The sequence below is a fragment of the Lutzomyia longipalpis genome, chromosome 2 (assembly GCF_024334085.1).
Source record: "Lutzomyia longipalpis isolate SR_M1_2022 chromosome 2, ASM2433408v1".
Classification (NCBI taxonomy): Eukaryota; Metazoa; Arthropoda; class Insecta; order Diptera; family Psychodidae; genus Lutzomyia; species Lutzomyia longipalpis.
This window is the reverse complement of record NC_074708.1, coordinates 37,674,929-37,696,208: the sequence shown is the minus strand read 5'-3', so window position 1 is coordinate 37,696,208 and position 21,280 is coordinate 37,674,929. Positions and strand designations below refer to the sequence as shown.

General features: G+C 35.5%; 1 protein-coding gene across 2 annotated transcripts in view; it reads right to left on the bottom strand.

Annotated features, from left to right (window-relative positions):
* Positions 1-21,280, bottom strand: part of LOC129790603 (homeobox protein ceh-37) — a 45,329-nt gene that overhangs the window by 5,683 nt on the left and 18,366 nt on the right. Inside the window, exons 2-6 of one of the 2 annotated variants that reach the window (XM_055828184.1) lie at positions 19,135-19,258; positions 12,461-12,570; positions 12,263-12,364; positions 5,182-5,480; positions 4,671-4,826 (exon numbers count right to left, since the gene is read on the bottom strand). In XM_055828184.1, coding sequence (XP_055684159.1) covers positions 4,671-4,826; positions 5,182-5,480; positions 12,263-12,364; positions 12,461-12,570; positions 19,135-19,231 — 764 coding nt within the window. In that variant the 5' untranslated portion in view covers positions 19,232-19,258. The remainder of the gene's footprint in view (positions 1-4,670; positions 4,827-5,181; positions 5,481-12,262; positions 12,365-12,460; positions 12,571-19,134; positions 19,259-21,280) is intronic. The other variant, XM_055828185.1, reaches the window with a different exon arrangement.

Genomic DNA, 21,280 nt, shown 5'->3' with positions numbered 1-21,280 from the left:
GAAAGAAAAAAAAGTTATTGCAGAATGTGAAGGGTGGTGGGGGGGCACGCAAACATAATACAGACTATATGGAAATTTATTTGATTAACTCCAATTAAAATTCATAAAGTGAATTGGGTATCTCCGAGAGGAGAATGTTTATTCAACTAATTCATTTGTAGCAATTAATCGTGCCACAAAATATTCCTCTACCGCAGAGGAATTTTTTCTTGCATAAAAGAATTCTTTTTTAGTTTATTCTGTTAAAAAATAATTTTTTTGAAATTATTTTTACTGAACCTTTTCATTTTATGTGGATACAAAAGAGGGATGGTAAGAAGGCCAAAAAGAGGAGACATAAAGATATATTTTTAAATCTTCTGCTAAATCTCCTTGCATAATGCATGATTTTTTATTTCATGTCTCCCGAATCTTAATGCATTTTGGGTGGATTCGTAGAGGAGAAAATCTGTCTTTTCTTGGAAATTCAATAAATAATTTAACATGGCGGAGTGGAAAAGTACCTCACTGAGTATATCTCTGTCTATTTTTGCGTAATCTTTTAAAGTAATTGACCCTTTCTTTTCACATTTCTGTCTTTTCTTCATTTTTTTCTTGTTCTTCTTATCCCCCCATCCTCTTTGTCAGACATTTCATCTTCATCCCACCCTCCTGCGCGTGATCCTTGGCATGGTGGATAATTACCTCATTCTCGGAACAATTTGCAAAATGGATAAGCTTGAACTTTTTTTTTTGTATCTCCCCTCCCCAAAGGGTTTTTTTTTCTTATTAAATAAGTGAAAAGATATCACATTGAGAAGATTGGCGGAGGAAAACCCCATTTTCCACTGGACAGAACCAATGTATATAATCCAATGTTCATTTTGTGCCCTTTAGACTATGTTGTGTAGACTGTAGAGCTCAAATAAACTTTATAATACATTAACTTATTATAATCTCCCATCGCGAAGGGGGTGACCGCGAGTGCCTTCAGGGAGGAAAAAAAGGAAGAAAATCAATTATATTATAATTTTGTCTTGGAGTTCCAACTTCTCAGGAAAAAGAGGAAGAAAAAAGAAGAAAAAATGTTTTATTTTTAAATATTAATTTCTTCCTACTCATTTTCTATTCTACTTCACATTTTTTTTTCTTACTCCTTATTCTCCTTACGAAAAATAAATTAAATTCTTCTCTCATTACCAAAAGGAAGATTCTATGTTGTAAATTTTTTATTTAACTTTGCGGAAGAATATGAGAGGGAGGGGAGAAGTATGGCATGTAAATGGAGATGAGAAATTAGTTAATTAAATAATTAATTGCCGCATAATTTAACACAAAGTTGAGGCATCACGGGATGACAATACGGCAGATCCACCACAGACGACTCATGTGATGCTGCATTAGTTGGAAGTTTCACAAACTTGCACATGGCTTTCGTGGCAAAATATTCACACAAGGGAGAGATTATTAAATTTCTTCATTATAGTTCAGTGCGGAAAATTTGACTAAATTCACCAAGGTGTGGTACGTACAAGCATGTGAGAAAGTTCTCATTACACCCCCGCGTCTTTGCACATTTCAACTTGCAAAACTTACAAAAAGATTAACCAATGAAAAGTGACTTTATTACGAAAATTATAAAATTAATTTTATTCACTCTGCAATGTGTTGATTTTGTAATTAAGATGGAAGCGTTCTGCTTCAAGCGACAATTTCTTCATTTTTCTTTATTATTATCGCAAAAATTTTCCTTTTTGCCACAAAATAAAAATTTCAGTGAATTTCGTAAAAAAAATTCACAACATAAACCCAATCTTTGGGCTTTTTCGCTTTTATTAGTATAACGAAAAATATATGCAAAAGCACAGAGTAGGAGAGGAAAAGCTTCTCTGGTGGTTTCTCAGGGTGACTCGCGGGAGGAGGCCTGAACGTGGTAGGTAATAAAATAAGTGAAAAATGAATTTGGCTTCCTGTTGCAAATACAATTTAACTCATGCTTTTGCAAGCTTTCTCGGAGGCTTTCTTTAGCAATAAAATTGATTGAGGATCTTCATGATCATGAAATTGAAATTTTATTGAATTTGGTGCTTTTACAGCTTATTAAATTCTCTGTGTGTGCTGTGCAAGTTGTGTGGTAGATGGTGGTAGTCCCGGAGGCATTTTGAAGAAAGTACGCTACGTTATATTTTATTGATTTCCTCGAAATTTAGGGGTTATATAGAAGAAATTTTTTTGGGAGTTTCTTGTAAAATAATTCGATGAATTTTCGCGTTTTTTCTTGGAATTTTCCTTCAGAATATTCTTTATGGAAACTCTGGAAATTTCTGTCTAATTTCCCATTGAATTTTCTCCCACAATTAAGAGTTCATCATGACTGAGTTATCAGATTGATAATAATTTTTCCCTCGAAGGATTCTCATCTAAATGATTTCCCTGAATTTTATTCTCTCAACTGCATACTGTTTCCGTTTCCGGGTTACTTTCCACACAATAAATCACCATATATATATTTGATTCAATGCGTGCGGGGGATGCAAAAGGAATGAATGAAGAGAGATAACAAAGGGTGATTTGACAGTGTGTTAAACACTCCAAAAATATAATTCAGATGTTAATCACCAAAACAGTATTGACTTGGAAATAGCCCTCCTCAATAATTTATTTTATGTATAAAAGTAATTTTCATAAGGGTGGAAAAAAAGGAAAAATCTTTGGTACTTTTCTTCCTTCCGGTCTTTCTCTTTTAGCTGTGATTCTCTATATTCTCATCCATATATAGAAGGGGGAAGAGAATTAAAAATTCTGTCATTTTCCCGGGGTTCTCGGTAATAGCATTTTGTTGAGAGAGATTTTTTTTTCAAACCAACCCCCCTCGCGCGCGCATTTTTAATGGATTATGCTGAGAAAAACAACGCGCATGGCCCACCCCATAGGAAAAATATTAAATCTCACATTAACCAGAAATCAATAAGGATTACTTTCTCCTATCATATTAATGTCTATAATTTTACTTCTTTATATTTTGGACACATTGAATTTTACAAGGAGGGGTTGTAGCGCAGTTGTGTGGGGAAAAAATCACAAAACCCCCGCAGATTTTTCCTTCTTTTTTTTTGTCCATTGGGAGGATTTTTTTCCTAGCGTTGTGGTAAAGAGAAGAGCTTGAAAAAAGACAAAATCATTTTAAAAGCTTTTACCGGACAAAGCCGCTATACTTTTAATTTATTTTAAAGCATTCAGCTTCCGGAAATTAATAACATTAAAAGGGTTCAATTCAAGGGGTATTTATTTGTATGAAAATATTTGGATTTTTGATAATATTTCGAATATTTGTCAAGATTCGGCTTATTCGTCAAGATTCAGACGATTTGCAAAGATTCGGAATATTTATAACCATTCGTCAAAATTTAAATTCTTCGTCAAAATTCGGATTCTTCGTCAAGATTTGGATAATGTTTAAAGATATGGATTATTAAAAATGACTCAGATTATTTGTCAAGATTATTTGAATTATTCGTCAAGATTTAAATTCTTCGTCAAGATTTAAATTCTTCGTCAAGATTCGGACTATTTGCAAAGATTCGGAATATTTATCATTATTAAACGCATTCATTAAAATTTAAATTCTTCGTCAAAATTCGGATTCTTCGTCAAGATTTGGATAATGTTTCTAGATATGGATTATTAACAATGATTCAGATTATTTGAATTATTCGTCAAGATTTAAATTCTTCGTCAAGATTCGGACAATTTGCTCAGATTCTGAATATTTGTCAATAGAATTATTAGTGATGATTCATTTTTTATTCAAGATCTAATTGATTCGCCAAAAAATCGAAATATTTGGCAGATAAACCCCCTCTTGTTTGATTTTATTAGAGTTTTTAGGAAATATTTCAATTTTTTTATATTTAAGAAAAAAATTTGTCAAATTTATTGCAAAAGTTTTCAATGAATTTTACGTCTTGTACATCAACCCATTCATTTTCATCTAAAGCTTCTCCTCAGAAGAGAATGAAAAATAATGGAAAAAAAAAACATCCAGAAACACGATGCATTGACGTTATGGTTGTCTGATTTTGATAAAATCAAACGCGATTTGCATTTAATTCAATCGATATTTTCTTTGACGTGAAAAATTCCACTCAACGACGTTTGGACAAATTGCAGTTTTAGCTATTACGTGCGGCGTTCACTTTGTGGGCACCACCCACACAATTTAGGAGCAAAAATCCTCGAGAACATTATCATTTTGGTCCGTAATGCAATACAGTAGCCATGTAATGCTATCAAAACACTATAAGACAAGCTGAATAATGTCATTTTCCCCCTTATTCTGCTCAAGATTTCCCTTCATTGAGGGGGTGTGAGTTGAAAAGGACCGAAAATGGATACAATTTAGGAAACATTACCATTTCCTGCGTCTCTCTCAGAGACTCCATCGCACCACCCTACGGTAGTGGAATGACCATGAGAGTTGTGTGGAAGCTCTTATGGACAATTACTGGGCATTTTGCCGATCTCCTCATTGAATGGGTGTTTGTGTTACACAACATTGAAAATTTTCGGATTACTTCTATTGATGACACGTGTCTCTTGGCCTGAGATTTATCGTGTCTGGGCTTCTTGTGTGGATTCCGGGGGAGGGGGGAGGGGGCTTTTAAGAACAGCACGACAGCATGCAAACTTACGTGTCAGTGAAACTGGTGAAGATGCTATTGCCGAATGAGGGTGTTGTGAGGGCCGCTGAGCGAGTTGTTGTCAAGGAAATCGGTCCACCCACTTCAATTGGGGAGTCTGATGCTTGTGATGTTGTTGGACTAGCAGCTGAATGTTGAGACATTCGACTGAAATGATAAAGGGAATTTTTTTTTATTTTATCTTCTTTGTGTTGCAATGGGGACGCCTGGGCTTGGATTCTCTAAGAGTGAAAAAATCCCGTGATAAACTCCTGAAGGCTTTAGCGCTTTAAAAGAAACGTGATAACCGGGAAAATCTTACGGGACTTTATCACGGAAGCATTATTTTTCTTGGAGGATCATGCTCACGTGAAGTTTTCCTCATTTTTTCCCTGCAAAAAGCCTTCGGGAGTTTATCACGAGAATTTTTCATTTTTAGAGAATATAGCTCCTGGTAGTTACATAGACTCTCGTGCAATTGGCTTAGGAATTAGGATTTTTTAAATTCTAAGCAAATTCTCACCTTAAACCGGGAGAAGGTGACCCGGGACTACCACCTGATCCCGATTGAGATAGCGATTGCGTGAGATGGGATGAAGAGAGCGGTCTCTCCGTTTCGGAATCCATTCGAGGGCTCATTGGGGGGACGCTGGAGCTTCGTCGATCATCATCAGCATCCCCCGTAATATCAGGTGAAGAATCTCGGCTACTTTCAATCTTATCCGGTAGAATTGGAGCCTCCCCACTATTCTCACGCTTTCGCTGTTCCTCTTTCAAACGTTCTGCCTTTCGCCACTTTGCTCGGCGATTTTGAAACCAAACCTTTGGGTGGTTGATTTTGTGTGTTGTCACAGAGGAAAGAACGAAAATGAAGAAGAGAGAAAAATGAGATAATTTTATTGAATTGTTTGATAATTTCTCATCTTGGGTGTAATTTTGTTAAATTCCAAAAGCAGATGGAGTGCATGAGGGGGGAAATTTCATTAAAAAGCGGGAGCTACATGAAATGCGGATAAAGAGATAATTTTTCATTAAGCCAGAGGCTATTTTATTCACTTGAGTGGATAAATTTGCATAGAAATGTGTTATATGGGAGCTGAAACTTGCAAAGATGAAGATGTCGTGAAAATTTTGAATTGAAATCCTCGCGCGACAAATGCCTGGCAAATCAGAGAGAATTAGTTTCATACCAATTTATCCACAAACAAATATTAAGCTCATTATTCAGAAGCACATACCCCCAGGGGATGCTCACATAACACACACTCATTGTTATTTAGTTGTTTTGCTACAACAATGTGAATTCTTCACCCCCACCCCTAAACTTCGTTCCAATTTGTACATTCGGTGTGGCAGAAAGCCAAATAATGTAAAATTAGTTATTATGTAATCATCTCCTGGATGTAATTCCTTTAGCAATGAAGAGCATGAAGAGCACCAGCAGGGGTTGGGGTGTTTAATGTTCTGCTTAAAATGCCGCAATGTAAAACCACCAAGAGAGTGTGGTAGAAGAGAGGCGATTTGCTGTGTTAGGCCCATCTGTTCACAAAGATTTTCCTCGCACCCACTTCACCAACACCCTCACCCTCTATTCTTCTTTTTTGCTTCATTCTCTTCCACCCCATGAACTGTATCAATTTGTTAACGATGAACCTCAACGAATTTGTTGACTCTCACCCCTTTTCTTGTAACTCTCGTATAGCTTTTTTGTGCATATTGTGGGTTGATAATTTATTTTTAACTTGATACAAAAATTCCTTTTTTTATATAAAAGAATATTCGTTCAATTAAGGGGGTCTCTCTTGAGAGCTGGTGTAATTAAATGTTTTTTATCTTTCTTGGGGTTTCTCTTAAACTTGGTTTTTCGATTTTGACTACATTTAAAGACTTATTTTTAAAAAGTAAGAAAAACACTTTCCGCCATCTTAGGTACAACGCCATTTTTTTTATTTTCCACGATACTGTCTCAAAACACAAAGGTAGGTTGATCTCAGGATCTACTACATGGATTTTGATGAGGTAAAAAGCAAATGAAAGAGGAAGCATTAGCGGAAATTGTTCCGCAACAGAATTTTGAATTTCGACACAGCAGCTGAGAAAAGTAGACAAATATTATTGACTTTTCTCAACTTCTGAGTTGAAATTCAAGAATCTGTTCCGGTACATTCTCTGCTACTGCTTCTACTTTCCATTTCTTTTTATTCCATCTAAATCCATCCAGTAGATTCTAAGAAAAACCTACCTTTGTGTTTTAGGGCAGTTCTTTGAAAAAGTTGCAAAATTACAAGATGGCCGAAAGTGATTTTAAAACTCTTCAAAAATTAGGCTTCAAATGTAATCATCATCAGAAAACCAAATTTAAGAAAAACCCCAAGAAAAATTAAAATAATAAAATTGTGTCAATTCCAACAGTTTTCCTAAGAGACCCCCCTTAAGAATAGAATAAAATATACAATATTCGTAATGAATATCTCTTATCAAATGCATTACCGTTCTGTGGGGTCTTCCATTTTGAGCTATTAGTGTCACTTTGTCACAATAAATTCTTCTATTAGCACCAAATGTGACCACTATCTTCTCATTTTCCACCCACCCCCAACCCTTAAGAGGTCACAACTTATTTTATTTCTTTTACAGTGTGTGGAAAAAAATTCAATTTGTCGCATACAGTCTGTCACATTAGATATGAAATATGTCCAACATTTTCCATCACTCTCATATCATTCTCCGTAATAAATTGCCCCAGAGCTATCTCTGTGTGCCAAAAAGCAAAGGCGGAGGAGGAGAAAAGACAAAAAAAAACCCAAACTTGATGGTTCTTTATAAATTGAATTTGTGGTGAGAGTGAAAGAGAATTGTGTGGTGGTGTAATATTTTTTGGGGAGTAGTAGATTGTCTGAATTTTCCCTGAGAATTTTCTTTATCCTGCTACAAGTATATAATTTTCCAATGGTGCGCTTATTGAATTTTGTACCACAGACAGGGCGGAATGAAAGAAAAAAAAATAATAACTCGAATGGAAAAGTGAACTTCCACTTATATAAAAGAATTTTCCAACATCCAACCACCCCGCGCGTTGTTAACTAATAGCTTTTGGGATTAGTTAGTGGAATCCATGCGGACATCAAAATTGAAATGGAGAACATTTTAAATGTAATAATAATTTTTTTTTGATATTTGATACTTGGCAGGTTTTTTTTATATCAGCAATGTTGAGTCAAGGGTGTGTAGAGAAAAGTCCGGAGAAGTTGAAAAGTTGAAATTGAATTTGTCAGTTTTGGGTCACGTGCTTCACTGAATACGAAAAATCTCTCACATGAAATGGGTTGAGGTGGGTGGGGGTGGAAATGTGATACGCTTGCGAAGGGGTTTCATGATACCTCTAACTATATTATTTCCTCCTCTTAAGCAAAATTGAATGTGAACATTTTTGAAATGAAAAGTCGATGGTTTGTGGAAGTTTTCACTTGTAATAAAATTGATTGTGGATGATGTTGATGCTTCTTCTTTTTCTTATAGACTGAATCTTTGTATTTTCTCTTTCATTTGAGTTTTCTATCTGTTTTGAATTTAATTTTTAAAAACCTAAAAAAAATCAAAATTTTCAACTCTAGTTTGATTAAGTTTGAAAATTTTATCATAGCGAATTTTTGGCGGTAGATAAGGGAGGTTGAGGGGTAGAAATATAAATGAAAATCCTCCCTCATCCCCCCTACAGAAGTACTTGCCTAATAGAATTTTATCAAATTAGTCTCTGAATATTTAATAACATTTTCCGAATAAATTGTTAATGCATGATCTCGGCAGCCAGAAAATTTTCCTTCAACAGAAAAAAAGGGAAAGAAGGTTTTTCTGTTAGATGAGATAAACCAAGGCGAATCATGGTGGAATGAAATTTAAGTGGCCACCCACTTTGTAATCTGACACCTTCACTTATGTAGTGTGGTTGTGAATCCCTCGAAATCATCATCCCCTCGTTTTTTTTTCTTCTTTTCGTTAGGAAAGGAATCTAAGAGAAGGGAAAATTGTTTTTTTCTCTGCACAACCCCTCCGGAATGTTTTCTTCTTCTTCAGTCACCATGAAGAAGATTTCTCCTCGTGCAGGAACCCCATAAAGCAATCAAGACAAGAAACCCCCTCGTTGCATGTTGTTTTTGGGTGTGATGGTGGAGAAAATTCATGGGCGGCAACAATCTCAAATGGTTTATCCTGATACGCGCAAAAGCTTCCCAAACATTTGAGAGGAAACACAATGTGTACGAGAAATTGAAGTTGACTTTCCCAAACGATTTTCCTTCTTATTGAATTTTCTTTCCTCCCCTCTCACCACCATTGGAATGTTCTTTGTCTCCTTGACTGTCTCTCTCTCTCTCAAGTGGTATGATTTCTCACCGCCCAAGGGCAGGCGGGATGGAATGGAAAATCAATTTAATCTGTTATGAAATAATTTCTCATGAGATCGCATATGATCAAATATATTGTCGAGATAATAGCCCACAATTTAAATATTTGCTCCAAATTCATTCGGGTGTGATGTTGATTCTTCGTCAACATCTACTCCATTGTTCTACGACGGCGTTTATTCCCGCAAGGATGAAATTATTGTTTTTAGAAAATAAATACAAGAAGCGAATTTTCTCAATAATCATGATTTTAATTCAAAATAGATAAATATGGAATTTAACCAAACCGAGTAGAAAGGGTGGAAATAATAGAATTTATATAATTTTGCATATTTTGCAAGATTGAGAGAAGTCTTGAGAATTCTGTTCTAAAATCTAAATTCCAAAATTTCATCCCAATTAGAATTACAAACTTTTCTCACTTGAATTTTAATTGCTGCTAAATACCTTCTCCTGACATTTCCGTCAGCTCTCTGTGCCCCTCAGGGGGTGCGCACCATACATTTTTTCTTGTCCCCTAAATATGATTTCCACTTGAGAATGAGACCCTTCTTTTCATATCAAACCGATTGTTTTGTAATTATATTTACACACTACAATACTCACAATTTCCTCCCTCATTGAACCATGTGTTTGTTGAATAATTAGGCGTGCTATATACCTACTTGTGCTTCTCTTAGGGGGAATTGTACTCAAAATATCAAAGAGAAAAATTGCAAAAATTACTTCTTTTATTTTTTTGCAAAGAAAAAATCGTATCTTTAAATGAAAATCTACCAAAGAGTCCACTTTGAATTGTTGCAGAATGTTGTTGAAATAATTGTTGCTATATTGTGCGAAATTTCATTCAAATGAAAATAAAAATTCTTTATTAATAGGGAATATTAAAAAAAGGGTATAGTGGGGTTGAAAGGGTATACTGTATTTGTTTAATGGCATAGGGGAGGTAGGAGTGGCTCTCCATGTTGAGGACTATTAAAATTGCAACATTTTAGCTGCAAAATTGGGTGTAAATTGCAAAAACCACGGAACAACATCCAATTTGCATTTCCACTCTTCGCAGGCGCACTGCAAAGCTCCTCGTGTGGGGTTGAGGATAAAAGAGTGGTTGAAGATGGCGTCAAACAATTTTCCTCATTTAGACGCTCTCTCTCTCACTCTGTCTCTCTTTCTACCCTCTCTTCCACTTATGCATATTCTGTGAGTGACAAAGCTCCCCCTAAATATATTTATTTTGTTCCTTCTCACAGCAATGTGGGAATTGCATTTCTCTGCAACATTTACAAAGAGACGATGCACCCAAAGAAACCCCCCCCACCTACCCCCCCCCCCCCGACAAGAATGGGTTTCATAACGCGTCATGAGGGTGTGGGGATGTAATGAGACTTCAAAATGAAATGAAAGTCATTTGCCTTTCGTAACATGTGCGGAGAAACTTTCCACACAATAATGCGCTCCCCGGTGCACTGATGCGGGGGAGGCCCCAAACGAGAAAAACAGCCACACTCCCGGGGCAAATATATGTGGGGGTGGATTTCTATTTGCCAACAATGAATGTGTGATGCTTGGAATATTGTTTGCTGTTAATATTTCATAATACGTGACATGCTTCGGGCAAATCAAACAAACTTCTCCGCGCAAGACTTTTACATTTTGCTTCTGTTTCCACCAAATTTCACTCTTCAACTCCATGAGGAGGAGGGGGAGTGGGAGGAAGGAATGAAGTGTAATTGAATTTTAATATTCTCATAGTATTTTTTTTTTATACTTCTTTTTTCTTGAATCTTGATCTTGTTGATGGTGAAATGTGAATATTTTTTTTCAAAAAGGAGTTTAATCACTGATGTATGGAAAAATCCTATTGGAGGGCACAATCTGAATATATGTAGTTATGTAGAGGAGCAAAAGAAAATTAGAAATCGCCAAAAAATAACTCTTCATTTTCCTTTCAGATAAATTATAAAAAGTCGAAAATTATTTTCTTCAAAATGTAAAGAATGACGTCACCTTTGTGTGAATTTTGTCTATTTTAATGCATGAAACTTTCATGCTGATGCTTCGTCGATAATTTTTGACCAGAATTCTTTATTATTCATTCGTTAAAAGAGAAAGATAAAAATTTGCCAAAAAAACGAGAAGAATGACGTCATGAATGTGCTTTTCTTTGTTTCTTTCACTGCAAGAAATGTTTAAGCTAATGCTTCGATGTTTTTTATTAGTTGAAAAGTATTCTTCGTGTTTCAGACTTTGAAAGACACAAAATACAATAGTGACGTCATTCTTTACATTTTTGGGAAAAAAATTGGTGATTTTTCCCAGCTGAAACTAGAGGAAAATGTGAAGTTTCTCAGGTGATTTTTTTTTTAAATTTTCTTGATATACTCTACAACATTAACTGTGTTAAGATTCATCCCAGAAAAAGGGATTTATCCATACATCAGCGAATAAACTCCTTTTTAAATTTAGCAAAGGGAAAAAAGAATATGATTTTTTAACAATTTTTTTATCTTTCACCCTAAATATGTATAATTTTTATCGTTATTTTTTGTCAGAGAGAAGGTCCTAATGAAGTTCTTAGAAGAATTGCAAAAGAACAAACAAAAAAAAATTCCTTCAACATACAGTCGTGCCTTGGCATAAGATAGTTTAGGATATACTCTTCACACTCATTATTTTCAATACGCGAGAGCAGTACATCCTAGACTATCTTATGCCAAGGCACGAGTGTAAATATCTTGGTATTGCCTTAAAATTATCGATTGAATATGGATAGAAGAAGGAAGAGGAGAAATTAAGTTCGTTGCCGCTGAAATCTTATTAATGACATTTCGTTGAAATACGATAAGATGGAAAAATCATCTAATCTTGCAATTATGTGGGTCTCCCCATATGGTGCTAAAAGTTTTTTTCCTTCCTTCCTCCTCTCCTCCTTCATTCCCGCATTTATTACATTTTGTCATCAATGGCAAAAACGTATTACGTGACCGTATTGGCAGCTCCCAAAGTTTTCGTATTGGAATTTTATCTTGGTTAAATTGATTAGATTATCTTGTGAGCTAATGTGGCAAATTCTGTTATTGACAGACCATGATGGGATTAATCACATGACATATTTCACCATTCTGCTCTTTGGATTCTTGCGCACTCACAACCTCTTGAACTTGGCTGCCCTCTTTTCTTTTTTTTTCATTTTATTCATACCTGAACTCGAGCTTCGGTTAAGTTGATCTTCATTGCTAAGTCTTCTCGGGTGAAGACATCGGGGTAGTGAGTTTGGGCGAATGCCGTCTCAAGTTCCTCCAACTGCGGAAGAAAGTGTGCGGTGAGATTTTATTTATTAATGCAACAAAACAATGAAAAAGGGGAGTTTGGGAGGAATTTTCTTAGGAAATATTTTACCTGCTGTAGCGTAAAAGTCGTTCGATTGCGTCTCTGCTTCCGCCGGACGAAGGTCTCATCGTGGATTGCAGGATGATAGGAATAGCTTGTGTCTGGAAAGAGAATTTTGCCTAAAATTTTTATTGCATAAGAAAATTATTCTTAAGATTAATTTATTAATTATTAATATCTAATCAGTTCAACTTTGTATTGAGAATTTCTGCCAAGAGCCCCCTTATTGTAAGGTAACCACCATAAAGTCCACAACTTGATTCGATAGTCTCGTTCTCTTTCGTAAAGTCAGAGGGATCAATTTGAAGGCCCCAGTATAACTGTGTGGAAGTCTCAAAGTGAATTTGCTCTGGTTACAGAGTAAAAGACATTTCGTTGCACTCCTGACGATAATTTCGTTCATGGTGAGGCAATTTGTGAATTTCCACCCACTCACACCCCCCCCCCCCCCAAATGCAGAATGATGCCAACAAAAAGACATTCATGGGGGGTTGGAAATGTTTCTCCCAATAAAATTACTCACTGATAACTTTTAAATTCAATTCCAAACTCGCCACACAATTTTCTAGGAAAGAGGAGAAAACGATCAATCGACTTTTTCCTCGTCGCCAAAACAGAATCAAAAATCTACCCCGATAGATTTTATTTAAGGGATTGGTTGGCGTTTTATTCAAATGATCAATTATCAAGGTTTCTTTTTGGGTGGAAAATAAAAGTTTTGCTTCTCCCAGGTGAGCTGAAGTTATTAATATTTTAATATCAAAGCTTAAGATGGAGGAAAATGTTCTATATTTTCACCCCTTAAACATGGTTGTTCTTAATCAAATTGATCTATGATTTTACACACATATACTGCTGCATCCTTCTTCCACGTCGATGGCATTTGACGCATGCATTGAGGGTTGTTTTCTTGAAATTTGATACTTCTTAATTCTCCGGGGAATTTCCCAAAGAACACAAGAGAGGCACACAAAAAGGAAAATCTCTCGAAGAACCCGCGTCTGTACGTATGATGAAAATTGGTTCAATAGGAACACTTAGAGAGACGGGATAAATTGAGAATTGGCATAATGTGTGTTTCCACATGCGCTTTTGTAAGTGAATTAGAGGCGATAGTCTCCTCCGCACACAAATTTTCAGAAGAGGGAAACTCAATTAGATGGATTTTCGAATGATGGGCAAATGTGGCAAATGATGTCAATTCGACAATTCAATTAGGGTGGAGGGCCCCCTCACACTCCTTCAAATTATATAATTTAGTTCGTGGGCACCAATTTGTGTCCCCGAAGCCTTGCAGCATTTTCCAGGAATTTCACCTCTCTCTTGGTGAATTACATTTTGTGTCTGGCGCATTGAATTTGCATTGTACTCCATACAGAGTTGCACCAAGAGATTTTTTTCTATAGTTTTCACGATAGATTTGTGAGATTATTGGCAAAAAATGGACAGTTTTCTTTGAAACTTTTTTTTTTTACAAAAATAAAAGGAGTCTATTCATTTTAAATGGAGAAATTTATCCGTTAAGGAGGTAATCGGGATTCTTTAGGAGAACTAAAACAGAATAAAAAATTGCAAAAGACTTCTCGTTTACCACGTGTACCACAAGGTGTGGAAAGTCAGCAAAGATTTGTATAAAAAATGAGAAGCATGACGTCACTAATGTCTTTTTTTTGGTTTTTTTAATGCTCGTTGAATTGTTAAGAAATTGTTGTACATCGTTAAAAATTATCAGCGAAGTATCAACGCGAATATCTCACGTATTTAAAGAGACAAAAAAGCACAATAGTGACGTCATTGTGTGAATTTTCAAACAAATCTCTGTCAGTTTTTTCTAACTGATCTTTAAGTGAAAATTGAAAGACTTTTTGAGCGATTTTTTAAATTCCTTTTTGATCCTCCACTACAGGATTAACTGTAGGGGAACGTCGGGAACGTGGCCCAATTCGGACCTCCAAAAGTCCATGCAAATGAGAAAAAATTGTACAAAATAAAAATCAATTATCTTAAATTTGGTACCACTTTAAAGCCCTTTTAATGCACTTTTTACTCCCATAACTTTCTACAATTAAAGTTTTATCAGTTTTAAGTAATAGCGGATTGAAAAAAAAAAGGTCTTAAGAGGTCCGAATTTGGTCACTTTCCCCTATCCTTATAGTTCCCACAAATAGAATATTTTCTCACACAAAAGTGACTAAACTCCTTCCTAGTAAACAAATGATTGAGCCAACCAATACTCAATCATGATTGAATCAATCAGATTGATGAATGATTGATCAATAATTGATAAATCAATTAAGCCAGTCATTCGATTGGTCAATTATTGGTCAATTATTGATCAATTTCTGGTCAATTCTTATTACTCAATAATTGATCACTTATTGGCAAAATTTGTTTACTGGGATCTATAGCATTTAAAAGAACAAAGAAACTTAAAAGATTTTAAAAATTAATCCCAAACAAGTTTCTAAGAAGCAAAGTATAATAATCTTTAATCTAGAATATTGAGCAACTCTAGTACTCTTCTCAAAACCTCAAAAGAGAAATTGTATTATGGTTTATCCCACTCACATCATAATACATCACTATGTAGCATACAACCATTATATATAAACTGATCGGAATCCACAAGTCTATCCTTTTTGGAAGAATTGTGTGTGCATTGATTTGCATTTAATTGAATCGATATTGATGGCACATTGATCGATGGAATTCTCAGAAATAAAACAATTGCCCATTGAGCAATAAAATCAATTCTTCATCACGTTATAATCCAACTAATGTCCCGCCTCCCCCCTTCTGCCCTCACCGCAGCACGATGTCTCACAGCTAGTGCAATGTAATGAAATCTTTTTTCTGGAGGTGTTCATTGAATTTCTCTCGCCATATCTCTCCCCCTGGCAATTAGCAATTGATGCAATTTTTGTCATGATGTTGATGCCGAATGCAGGCATGATAGCATGAGCATCAATGAGTACACTCAATGTAATTCTTTTTGCCATGCAAATTGGGTGTGTTTCATATGATGGCACTCACTCTCTGGCTCGGGATAGATGGATGAGATTCTGCATTTGCACGCGTGCATTGAAAATAGATTTTATATACATAACATGCAACTGGGAAAATAACATTTTTAGTGAGCTACGAGAGGTGTGCGGTGGGTCGACGAATGAGATTGATATCGTGAGAGCTTCCAAGAAAAATCAAATTACCAACAAAAATAATTTTAATAAAATTTACATTTCATATTTTCACTTTGATGATTGCTGTAAAGTTTACTCCCCCAGTTTTTTTTTCCTACCCCGCTTCTCTTCTATTTTCACCCACCTACACCGTCGTGTACTATACCTACTTTATCCCCATCTATCATTCCCATCCGGATATGTTACACGCCGAGCATCAATGTGTTGCAATTCAAATGCATATGTATGCGATTTTTTTCCACTTGACAGAGTTGGACAAAAAATTAATAATTTATCTACATTTTTTTGTGTGTGAGAGTAAATGTAAACATCGTCAGGTCCACGCGTGCAGTTTGGTCTGGGTGAAAGCGGTGGAAAATATTATTTTGTGCTGAATTTATTTGCACACAAGTTAAATAGAATTTGGTGGAAAATTTAGATTTTATATCCCGCGGGAGGATGGGTTTGTATATAAAACTCTTGGAGCATTAATTAATGTTGAGTGGTAGTCCTCATGGAAAATGTATAAAGCCACCGTGTCGATAAAAACGATAAACAACGTACCTACATATGGATATATTTGGATGCCAAATTAAAATTTTTTATAAATTAAAAATCATTCTTTTTCTTTATTTTTGAATTTTTTAAAAATATTGCCTCGAGGTGGGAAAACTATTAAAATGAAGGCCCAAAAAACTTACTTTAAGGATAATCTTACCACTATTCTTCATTTAATCTCCTTTAGAAAAGTACTAACTAATCCTTAAACCCTTTCATCAACTCCATAGATAGTTAGAAATTCAATTAGCAAGTCTGTGGAAGGGTGTTGTGGGATACTGTGCAGAGTGAGGAATGATATAAATGTTAGATAAAATCCCAAAGCTGATGAAACATCACATAGTGAGATATTAATGCAGTTAGAGGGTGGATTATCTTGTTATTATTTCACTCCAACATCTCGAAGACACCGTCAGTGTCCGATTGGGCTACACATTTACGGATTACAAAACCCAACAGCATCACACCCCGGGTAAACACCTTTTCACCACCAACACAATCCCTTGGACGGTGTCCGAGTGCGAGAGGAATTTCCTCTTGGATACTGTGAGGGTGCTACTAAGACATTGGGAGCCAATTTATTGATTGACCGGACATGATGGTGCGGTGTGTTGAGTCCTTGGGCAGAGGGACTCTCGGTCTCTGCCATGGGTAGAAACTTAATAATCCTATCGTCCAATTTGCGAATCACCCTCAATCGACAAATTGAGGAGGTGAAAGTCCCACTCAAACCTCACTCAAATCCACCTACAGAGAATCTAATTATTTCAGAGCAAGACTCTCTAATCCTCTTCCCTCTCTCGGACTTATTCACTTATGGTGCACACAGGACAAACATCAAGGACAATCCATGACAAATTGTTGGTTGAAATTCGTACATCAATGTATCACCATAGGGAACCTCTGTAAAGGACATTATGCATTATATATGAAAAACTCTCAGGAATTTTACCAATATATAGAAAACATTTTGCAAAAAAAAATAACTGCATGAGAAGAATTTTAATCTCAGTATTAGTATCATAATAACTAAAATCCTTTTAACTTGTTTTAAAGTTAGTTCATTCATTTTTTATGTATAAAGAAAAATCTTCAATTTTCTTTTAAAGAATAAAAAATAACTAAAAAAAAAACATTAAATATATTTTCCAATTTAATCCAGGAATTAGCTTGCAAAATCTGGTTTAAAATTGATACAAAAATGTAAAGAATTACGTCATTATTGTGTATTTTTCAATAATAATTTTTAACAAGGATTCTTTATGTTTCATGCATTGAAAGAGCCAAAAATCACTATTGTGACGTCATTATTTACGTTTTTTAGCCGGTATTTCTCACCTGAATTCAATGGAAAATGAAAAGACCCTTAAACGATTTTTAATTCTTAGTTCATTAACTATGTTCCGATTTTTTTTCGAATGAAGAATTTTCCCATACATCAGTAACTAAACTCCTTTCAATACATATTTTTTTCTCATGCTGTACATAATATCCTTTTAGGGGAAGATTAAATTGAAACCGATCAAATGCGAAAATTGTTAAAGAATATTCTAAATTCTTTTAAAGAAATAATTAATCTATATTTAATTTAGATTAAAATCATACATAGGTACATAACTCAGCAGTCAAAGCTGAGTAATGTCGAAATATGAATATAAAAGGGGGCAATTTGGTGGATATGAAAATTTTCACATTATTCTGTGTACGCGCAACACGGAATGATAGGAATACGGGCAGATTAATTAGGGCTCATTAATGAATTAGTATTCAAGAATTGGTTTTCGTTGCCACCCCACCACTGCTCATGGGGAGTGTGGGTGGCTTGGTCAAAATCCACCGAACTAAATCTTTCCACCCCACAAAATCCGCGGTGGTCATTAGCTTTTCGTTTTAATAATAGCACAAACATTTGCATCATGAAATTTTGATGGCATTGCGCACCACGGAAACCACCAGCCAAAATAGAGGAATAACCCATGGAGTTGAGGAAGTGTGAGGGTATATCCTGATGCTTTATTCAGCACCAATAGGAAATTAATTTTCCACTTTTTCCATCCGACCACGATGATCCGCTTTTGTGTGTTCTCCACGAGGATTTTGCCCATGATTTCACCTCATTTTACTTTGATTGCAAATTATATCTGTGTGTTGTGCCCAAATGTTAATTCTCCGTTGGGGATTTCTCGTGCATAAGTAAGTCAGTAACAGTATAAAGCAGAGCAAACCCCTTCAACCCCTTTCTAAGGGGTTTCTGCTGGGAAAGCTTTCCCCTTTGAATAACAAAAAAAAACTTGAGAATTTCCACGCAAAAAATTGCGAGAAAAGTAAAAAAAGAAAAACATCACGCACCAGCATGATAGACCCATATGGGAGCTAGACTACCGCGGGGAAAGTTAATCCAATTTAATTATATGACTTATGTGGAGAAAATTACAGAAAATAATTAACATGATGCTGGGAATGGTGCTGCATCACATTCATAAGCTCATCACCGGCAATTACTGTGTGTTATTCATGAGGATATTTGCGATGCAAAAAGGATATTCTCGGCCCAATCTGTCTGGGTGGCATCACCCTTCTCCCTTTTGTTGGCAAAATGGGGTGTGTGTGTGGGTGCTATATATGCCATGGGGTGCGCCATGGTCAAGCGGGAGGAAAGCAAAACAATTCCCAAATCGTTCTAAGCTAATTATTTATAATCCCTGTTTGGGGATGCCTTTCAGGGCATTCTACATAATACGTTTCTCTTGAAAGCACCTGCAGGCGCACCCCTTGAGAGACTATATAGTCCATCCCTAAATGACAGGGATTTTTGAACATGGGGTGCGTGATCTGTGGATGATGTAGCTGTCAACGGTCAGTTTAATCGGGAAATTATTCATCAAAAGAATAAATTTAAACTCAAAGTTATTTTTTTTAAGAAAAAGAATTTAGAATTCTTCTTACAAGGATGTGTTGGTGCAAAAGGGTAGTCCAGGGCTGGTAGTCGTGGTGGATGCGGTCCTGTGGGATGCAATGCAGGTGGACAATGATAGCAGAACATTCCTCGTCCCGCTGCTGCGGGTCCCAACTGCAAGAAACAAGAAGAAAAAAGAAAACCTCGTTAGTGTCCTAAATAAAATTTTCATGGTGTATTTTCGATATATCATTTTGCTGGGTTTCTCCCATCATTGCCCAGGCTTTCTGTATATTGAGTTAGTGAGTGTTAAATTAAGTTGATGACATCATTTGTTTATAGGCTCTTGACGGCATCAAATTCAATTAATGTTAATTTATACATAAATTGCATCTATGTGTGCAACATATATCACACATTTTAAAATACAAATTCACAATAGAGGGCGATAGGGGGGAGAATTATGTTGGTCGGAGCGAGAGATTCTCTGTATAAAATTCCATCAGCATGAAAAAGTATTCTTTTTAGCTTCTCCAATTTGATGGATGTGTCGGATGATCTCTCCAGCATCAAAGTGTCGCATTTTGGGTTTGCTTATATAAGAGAAAAAGAAACCTAGGAGGGATGTGCTCTCCATGTAGTTATGAGTGCGCATAAATGATGCTGGTCTCAAGGCATTGTGTTGTGTGTTGTGATCAAATTAAATGAATATTAATTAATTTCAATCAACTAAAATTTATTTAACTTTTATAGCAATGTAAAACGCAATATGATAAATTATTACATCTACGATTGAGGCTCGGGCATGAAATTAATTTGAACTTAGGCACTCATATGTGTGTTTATTAAGTAGAAGCACGAAGGGTTGTATTTATTTCATTTAATAATTTCCTCTATTATTGGCTGCTTTAGCTTGATATTCCGTTGAAGCTTAGGAAATATAATTCAAAATTTAAAAATTTGATTAAATTAGCGCTGGGCTAGCATTGAATGGGATAGAGCGACAATGGGGTGCTCCAGGGAGTCTTTTAACAAGAAGACAATAAATAGAAATTCTGATTTATCCAATAAAGTTTTTTTTTGTAAATTTTCTAGTCTTTTAGAACCTTTAGAACCATTCAGTGAGTTATTTTTTTTTGTATCTCTCGCCATCAAATGCAATACATGATCCATGCGCTGATATAAATATACGCTGAAATGTGATTCCGTGGCATGTCCATGTGCGATTTCAATTGGCACAATCAAATTCTGTAAAGCAATTGTTTTAAATGATGACGGATGTTATATCAGAGCGAGAGAGAGAGAGGAGGCTCATGCACAATAAAATCAGTTGACTCAATTAACTCCATTCTCGGGCGAGTATTTCATCCCCCTTCAACTCGGGTTTTGGCAACATTCAAATTCGCCAGCATTATTTGATTCAATTTTATCTTGATGAAATTTTGGCACTATATTTGAGGCTTTTACCACATAAGATTATTTTATATTCTCTCCTCTTCTTCTTCATTTTTTTTCACCATCATGCAATATATCTCTGCGCACCATCTTGCAAGGAAATTTGCCATGCCGCAGAGTTGTTGGGTTTATATTGCGGAGAATTTTTGCATTATGCGGATGTATTTTGTTCACTTGGGTGTATATGCGGTGGTATCTTCCCCCGGCATCGTATATTATCCAATGAAATTGAATCATTTCATTTGTGAAATAATCTTAATTCGTGCAATTTCCCTCCTTTTAAATGGAAATTTGCAAATAAAATGACATGGAACCACTTGCAAGATGCAATTTTAACGTGCGGGCACTTTATTTTTGAATTATACACGACCTCTACTTAAATTACGGCGCCCGAGATATTTTCAACAATGAATTGCATCTGGGCTAATTAAGTGACGCGTAGTTCTATATTGTTGATGATAAAGTTGATTAAGGGAATGTATTTAGTTGATTTTCTTTGATATGTTTCATGCACCTGATGAAGAAGAAACTTTGTGTGCGAAATGTTAATAAAATTGATTTAACATCTGGAGGACAAAAGTGGCAGTCACTGACAAATTGATTTTTTGAATCGTTCCAGAATTAAGTTTATCTAACTTATTGTGATAAATTCTATATTAGTAGAGAAGTTCTATTTATTGAAGTTTGTCGAGAGAAAACTTTTGGAAAAACGTTTTTCTTTTAAGAGAAAATTGAGATTAA